Raw genomic sequence first — 7,281 nt, 5'->3', positions numbered from 1 at the left:
GGAGAAATTCAGAAACCAATAACTAGTTATTGTAAAACAGATTTATTCACATAATCAAAGTCTAACAACCTTTAGTTAATGATCAATCTAGTTCAGGTTATTTACGGGCAACACATTTCAAAATACAGCAAAGAGTTCCAAGAGTGCTAAGATCCAGGAACGAAACACAGAAAACGTCTGCAAATACTTTGGTGAGTATAAGGCACAAAGGGTGTTAGCAGGCCTTTCTGTTTATTTTCTTCACAGAGGAAGGGTTAAGTCCTGTATGCTGATTTCATTACCTGCTGTTATTCTCTGCCTTCTTTTGAATCATGCCTCTGATTACTTTTTTTTTTTTTTTTTGCCTTTAGAAGCCTTCATACTGACCATCAGAATTTTACATAAATGTGTTTGATATGACAATAATGACTTTTTTCTCTTCTTGTATCTGAGTAAACAGTGATTTTTAGAGACACAGAAAACTACCACTAGCAATACCCTATGCATTTCTGAAAATGAGATCCAGTTTTAAGGAGTGTATATATGATTCCAGACAGGCCAAATCATGGCCAAAGAAATCAGAGGACATGGAATTTGGTCAATAAGAGAGACCTGAAGATGAGTAAATTCAGAATTTTTTTTTCAGAGCAGCCATATTAATTCTAAGCCTTTCTTCATGCAGTTCTCGTTGCAATGAATAAAATGAAAGATTTGAGTCTGGAAGAGAAAATGATTCGATCTGAGTTATCTGAAGTGGATGGCGTTCCCCTCACACAACCAATTGCCAGCATTTGGGACCAAGTGTGGAAGTTCAAAGCCAGGCCTGACGATGTGCTCATTGCAACCTATGCAAAAGCAGGTTGGTGTGGGTAGGAAACAGAACAGAAAAGTTTGGCATAGTGCTCATTGTTGGGATTGAGATATAAGTTTTTTCTATTGTGACTGATATTTGTTTAACTCCAAACAAGACATATTTTAAAGACATGAAGCTGTGTCAGCTGTGACTAGTAACTCCTGACTTCTTTGGCAGATCCAACACCTGTTACTACTGAAGTACAAATAGCTAAAGTCTAATGACCTATAATTGTTACATTTAACTGAGTTTATATACATTTCATTAAGGTGACAATAGGAGTTTTCCACCAATATCTAGTGATTTAACAATGCCTAGAAAGAAGTGATCATTACTAAGAAATGATAGAAACTAACTATATGACTATGGAATGTATAATGTATTTGGGGAATGATTTCTGAAAATTGATTAATTCTTTAAAATAACCAAATTAATTTAATAATTTCAGCCAGCAAAATAAAATACCACCATTAATATTAGCTATCTGGCATTTTACTCAGTGACTGGACAATATTTCTCCTCTTCATCAAACCCTTCGTACTTACTACACAGGAAAACAATGAATAACAAGCATCAATATTAATTCTGTATGATTAAAAACATGTACAGTTTTGGAGATTCAGGAACAGATACAGGAGAATTTGATCATCATAAAAAAAATTGTTATTTGAATTAGCAACAATTTTTAGGGTGCTTTTTTATTTTTGTCAGTAGGGGAAAAAATGTTTTTAACAAAAACTCACCATTAATTTTGTAAAACCTGAAAGCTTTTGATTTACTACCTGTATACTAAAGGCAAAACCACATTATTTTATCCAGCTTTTTTATCCAGGGATTAAAACCTTCCAGCCACTGAACTGAAAATAAATAAAGTTAGGATTCCATTTGGTATTATGTCATACCTGTGTGAGATGCATAACACAAGCATCTTAAGAAGGGCTGAATCTCCTGCCTAAATTGCTTTCCAATTTATCCCTTAGCTTGATCTGTAGCTGACCTGCCACAGTACCTCCAAGGAGATGTGGCTGACACAGAGATGACAGCTACAAAAGAAAAGAGACAGATGAGATACACTATACTGTAACTCTTACAAATGTTGCAGTCACTCAGGCAGATGAAATGTTGTACAGACTTTAATGAAAGTGTTTCAAATGGAAACTTTGCAAATAGTGCCACTTTTTTATATTTTCAAACTGTATGAAATTTTAACTCATTTGAAGTTCAGGTATTGCATTTTTTTGCTTAAATTCAGTATGAAAACAAAATACCTGAATTTTTGTGAGGGATTAAAGGAGGCAGTTTCATTCCTCTGCAAATAATATTCTCCCAACAGTAGTGAGTTGGTCCCAGTGTTTTTTTCAGTACTGGTTTGGGGACTTATTTCTTTAGGCCAGAAGAAATTTGTCTAAAATGGAATTCCTGAATTTGAGAATTACCTTTGTTGCTTAATTAGGCATTTTGCCTGTATTATACTCTTTTTCCATTTTCTCTATTATTTTCTATGCTATGCTTTCCCTCATTAGCACAGAGTCCATCCTTCTGGCTTTCAGTGCCCTAGTAGAAGAAACTCTTGGCTATCCTGGAGGGAAACATCTAAACACTTGACATTTTCAGGTACCACATGGACACAGGAGATAGTAGATATGGTTCAACAAAATGGAGATACTGAGAAGTGTAAACGTGAGACTACTTACAAACGCCACCCTTTCCTCGAGTGGTTTTTGGCAGAGCCTCCATCTGCACGTTACTCAGGTGAATATTATTTGTATTTTAAGCAAAATGAAACAAAACAAGCACACAGTGCTGATGCCAAAAGTTTCTTGAGAAAGGTCCCACTTGCTTTGCTCTTGAACTAAGCACCATTTTGGCTATTAAGGACCAGTTCAGGCACTTTAACATAAACATCTAGTGCTACTCAAGGTGCTGCAAGGCTAGCAGATGGGATTGCTTCAGGTGTTACCACGTTGTTTTGTAGCCATATCTGAAGCTGTGTTTGATACTCCACAGTATCTAAACCAGCAGCCGATATGTATATAATGCTAATTGAATGGGGCATGGGGGCAGTTGAATGGCATTCTGTGATTACAGGCCGTATGGAAGAGAAACATGTGCCATGGACCTGTTTCCAAGAGGTGCATAATGTTTTAGTGGTTTTGCTACTGTTTCAAGTAACTGCTGTTAGTTCTAGGGTCTAGTAATCTAAACAAGCTATGGAACATTTAGGCAACCAGCAGGCTTCACAGGCTTGCAGTTTCTTACAAAAGTCTCCCTCAGCAAGGGCTCCATTTCTACAAAAATTGTTAAGTCAGACTCTTGCAACTGAAGCTAAAAAGCTTGACTAGCTCTGCAGAAGTGATATTTTTCTATTCTAAACTAGACTGTGTTGACACAGAGAGTGACAAAAAAATTATAGACAACAGAGCATGACAAGGGTAAAAATTTTGGAGGTCATAATAGATGTTTAAAAGGGAAAGGGGAGGAGATAACACATCCCCAAATATCACCAGATATTCCCAAGTAGTCCCATATATCCATAGCTACTGAAAATCCACTGTCATTCTCCCAGTTTATGTGCTATCAACAAAGTCTAGTCAGCAGTCATATTCTTGTACCCTAGAAAGAAACTAAAATTTCTTACCTGTAAGGTGGAAGGAGACCACTAAATACTGCAAAGGAAAAGCTTTGGATGGATAAATAGAAATCATTATTCATCATTATCCCTTGGAGAGAAGGAGTTAGGTATGGGCCTAAGAAAGCAAAAAGACATAAATCAATGTTTCCCATTTTCTACTCAAATACACAGGTGGAATTTTCTCTAGAAACATTGAAGATGCTTATGTAATGTTGTATATGTTACCCTGCTATGTAAGTGCTTTGGAGATGAGTGATCAATGCAAGGTGAACTGCTGGAAAGTCACAGTCACAATCACATGTGTGAGCATAGGAAAGAAGTGCTAGTGCAATTTACAGAAAAACTCACATCTCATAATTAAACATCCCACAGGTCTGGAGTTAGCTGAAGCCATGCCATCTCCACGGACAATGAAAACTCATCTGCCCGTGCAGCTGCTGCCTCCATCCTTCTGGGAACAAAACTGTAAGGTAAGGCTGAAGAGCCCTATTTACCTTATGGACAAAGAAAGTGACATAAACCAGGGCAGAATATATTTTCCAGAATCGCTGGGAAATCAAAAGGTCTTAAAAAATATTTTCCTTTTAATGTGTGAAGTCTGTGGGAATCTAAAATCGTGACTAAGTTACCTGAGCTGGATTTTAGAAAATGGCAGCTTCAAAGCAAAACCTCTTAAATCTCTGCCCGCAGGCTCTAAGAGAAAACTCCAGGAGATGCTCAATATCTGTATTTGTCTGCACAAGTTAATTTATTTCTCTCTCTCTTTTTATATCAATAAAGATAATCTACGTGGCAAGAAATGCAAAAGACAACCTGGTGTCATACTACCATTTCCACCGAATGAATAAAGGATTGCCTGATCCAGGAACATGGGAGGAGTTTGTGGAGAAATTCGTGACTGGAAAAGGTGATTAACTGCAATCAGTTGTATTAGAGATTTTGATCATTTTAAGAATGCACGGCATTGATTTTTTAATTTCAGATATAGTTTGAAATCCTATGCAGATGCTGTGGAAGGACATCTGCTGAAGGTGTTTCAGTCATAATTTTTCTTCATTCACAGGTTTTTATAATTACCTAAAGGATTAAATCTATCTTTATGCTCCCATTCTGAGAAAAAATATAAACACTAATCTTTATTCTGTTATAATTCAAAAACATATATGACAATATTCAGGCTCCATCTCTTCTCTCTGAGATTAAAATAAGCCATTTGAAAAGGAACAATGGTTTAACTCTTACTATAAACCGATAAAATTTGAAATTAAAAAAGAAGTGGAGAGTTAATTTTGCTAGAAATGTGCAGTGTGCATTCGAGATAAGAGAGTTTTTGTACCTAAATTAATGTATCTAAAAATCAGCCATCTGAACAAAACCAGTTATCTAACTAAGGGCAGGCAACCCAGAAGCTGATTCTTCCCCTTCTAAAAGAGGTGCTGATATCACAGGATATTCAAGAAACAAAATCTGATCAAGTGGATGGCAGTTTACAGTTTGAGTCATTAAAGCTTCCTTAGGTCATTAATATTTTTGCCACCAAGTAAGCCTACAGATACCACTGTCTGGATCAGCATGAGAATCACATGTCCAAAGGAGACTTATGCCTTGTGTTTGAACAGCTCAGCTTGGGAGCTATCTGTCCCAGTGCAGACATACAGAATGCATTTATTTCTGTCTTAGTTAATCATTTTGATGCTTGAGAGAAGCAGGCATTTCTGATAGCATAGCAAATATTAAAACCAGGTAGAATCATAGAATAATGCAAGCTGGAATGGATTTTTGTTGTCCATATGGTCCCAACCCCTGCCCTGCTCAAAGCAGGACTAATTAAGACAAGCCTTGTCCAGATGATCGAATGAATACTGGAAATTCGTTTTTCCATTGACTATAATGCATCTGCATTTGTTTCCCTCTAAAGTTACATATGAATCCTGTTCTGAGCATCCATAAACCTAAGATATTAATAGCAAAAATGCCGTAATAACTACAGAGCACAGCAGTGCTCATTATCACAGCCATACTGATTCAAAACCAGCTTGGAAATTCACAGGTACTGGTTAAGAGGCAAACATGAGTGCCACATGTGTTAAAGACACAATCAGCATTTATAGCTGCTGCTGATGTTCTTTTTCAGTCCTCTGGGGTTCCTGGTATGACCACGTAAAAGGATGGTGGAAGGCAAAAGATAAGCACCGTATACTCTATCTCTTCTATGAAGATATGAAGGAGGTAAAAGGCTGAACATATGTTTATAAAGCTCTGAAATCTGTAAGTCTAGCAGATATTAATTACAAGCAACTGTTTTATATTATAATGCCAGTATCAGTAAACCACGCAGTAACCTGATCTTCTCTGTGTGAGAATTGCAGCTCTCACATGATATTTGATTTCTTTGCTTTTCCTAGCTCTGTGTCTTATCCCATGTAATTGTCTCTGCAGAATCCAAAGCGAGAAATTCAGAAGATTGCAAAGTTCCTGGAGAAGGATCTGAGTCAGGAGGTTCTAAACAAAATAGTCCATAATACCTCATTTGAGGTAATGAAGGAAAACCCCATGGCAAACTACACTAAAGACTTGCAAGGAATAATGGATCATTCCATTTCCCCATTCATGAGAAAAGGTACTGAGGTTTGTTACTGACAAACTCTGGCTGTCATTCTGTTTTGAAATAAGCATTGAAGTACAAGTATCCAGTAAGTTGTGGATAATGAGCTGCAGAAAATACTGGTAAATCAATCTTTTCTCTTCTTTTTTGCTTTGCCATTTCTTAGGGACCGTTGCAGATTGGAAGAATCATTTCACTGTGGCACAGAATGAGAAATTTGATGAAGATTATAAGAAGAAAATGTCTGATACCTCTCTTGTTTTTCGCACGGAAATATAATTACTTGTAATTGAAATTTATGATCCTCAGCCTTTCCCATATTACATATTTTGCTTTTCTTTCAAAAAAATCCCTAAGATTCCAAGGTCTTCCTTTCACACATCACTGATTTTTCATTATTGGAAGAGTGCCCAAATTATGCCAATGTTTAAATCTCCCTCCAGAAAATTATTCCACTGGACACTTCTCAGTCACTCCTACCACAGTACATTGCAGCATTAATAAAAATATTTCAGACATGCTGTGGGTTTTCTTCTCTGTAAAATTGCAATCGATAGCCAGCATTTTCAAATCAAATTCTAACAGAAACTAGGAGCCAACAGGAAAAAAGGTGTTAAAAGAATGCAACAGGTTGTATGAACATTAATCAATAAATAGAAATATATAAATTGAAAGGTGATCAAGTGTAAAGAGAGGAACAGAAGAGCACAAAGTAGAATAAATTTCATTTTCTTTCATTTTAAGTTGGACATAAGAAATGCTGTTGAAATGAAAGCAACATTTCCAAAAACACCAAACACCCATTACTTCCTTTGATAAAAATTGCTGAAGGGCTATATAGAGGCATTTATTTACAGTCTAGCTGTGGGCACAGTAGTCCTTATTGCATCTCACATTTGCCTTCTGAACTGGATATCATACTATTCTCTTAACATTTGGAAAATTCTGAAAGTTGGTATGAACCAGGTGGAGAGTCAATGCTGCAAATGCCATGTCCCTCTTCATGTTGTAAAAGTGTTCATCAGACATTTCATGTCATTGCCTTCTCCTTTACCTTACTCTTAATCAAATATATAAACATCTTGTTGAGGGCTCTTAGTTGCAATAGGGCCTGGTAGATACTGGAAAATAAAAACCAGTTCTGCTTTAGTATTAGTACCATAACTAAAGCCTTGCTTTGAGCTTGTGCAAAATTAACTAAAGCAATTCATA

The 7,281-nt window shown here is 36.5% G+C and overlaps 1 protein-coding gene across 1 annotated transcript; it reads left to right on the top strand.

Moving 5' to 3' along the window:
* The first annotated feature begins 672 nt into the window (after positions 1-672).
* Positions 673-6,549, top strand: SULT1C4 (sulfotransferase family 1C member 4). Its single transcript, XM_041418132.1, has 7 exons — positions 673-838; positions 2,447-2,584; positions 3,837-3,934; positions 4,245-4,371; positions 5,599-5,693; positions 5,904-6,084; positions 6,236-6,549. The coding sequence occupies exons 1-7, from the start codon at positions 673-675 to the stop codon at positions 6,346-6,348; spliced, it is 918 nt and encodes a 305-aa protein (XP_041274066.1). The 3' UTR covers positions 6,349-6,549.
* The last annotated feature ends 732 nt before the right edge of the window (positions 6,550-7,281 follow it).

The sequence above is a fragment of the Onychostruthus taczanowskii genome, unplaced genomic scaffold (assembly GCF_017590055.1).
Source record: "Onychostruthus taczanowskii isolate IOZ18803 unplaced genomic scaffold, ASM1759005v1 scaffold58, whole genome shotgun sequence".
Taxonomy (NCBI): domain Eukaryota; kingdom Metazoa; phylum Chordata; class Aves; order Passeriformes; family Passeridae; genus Onychostruthus; species Onychostruthus taczanowskii.
This window is presented reverse-complemented; position numbering and strand designations above follow the sequence as displayed.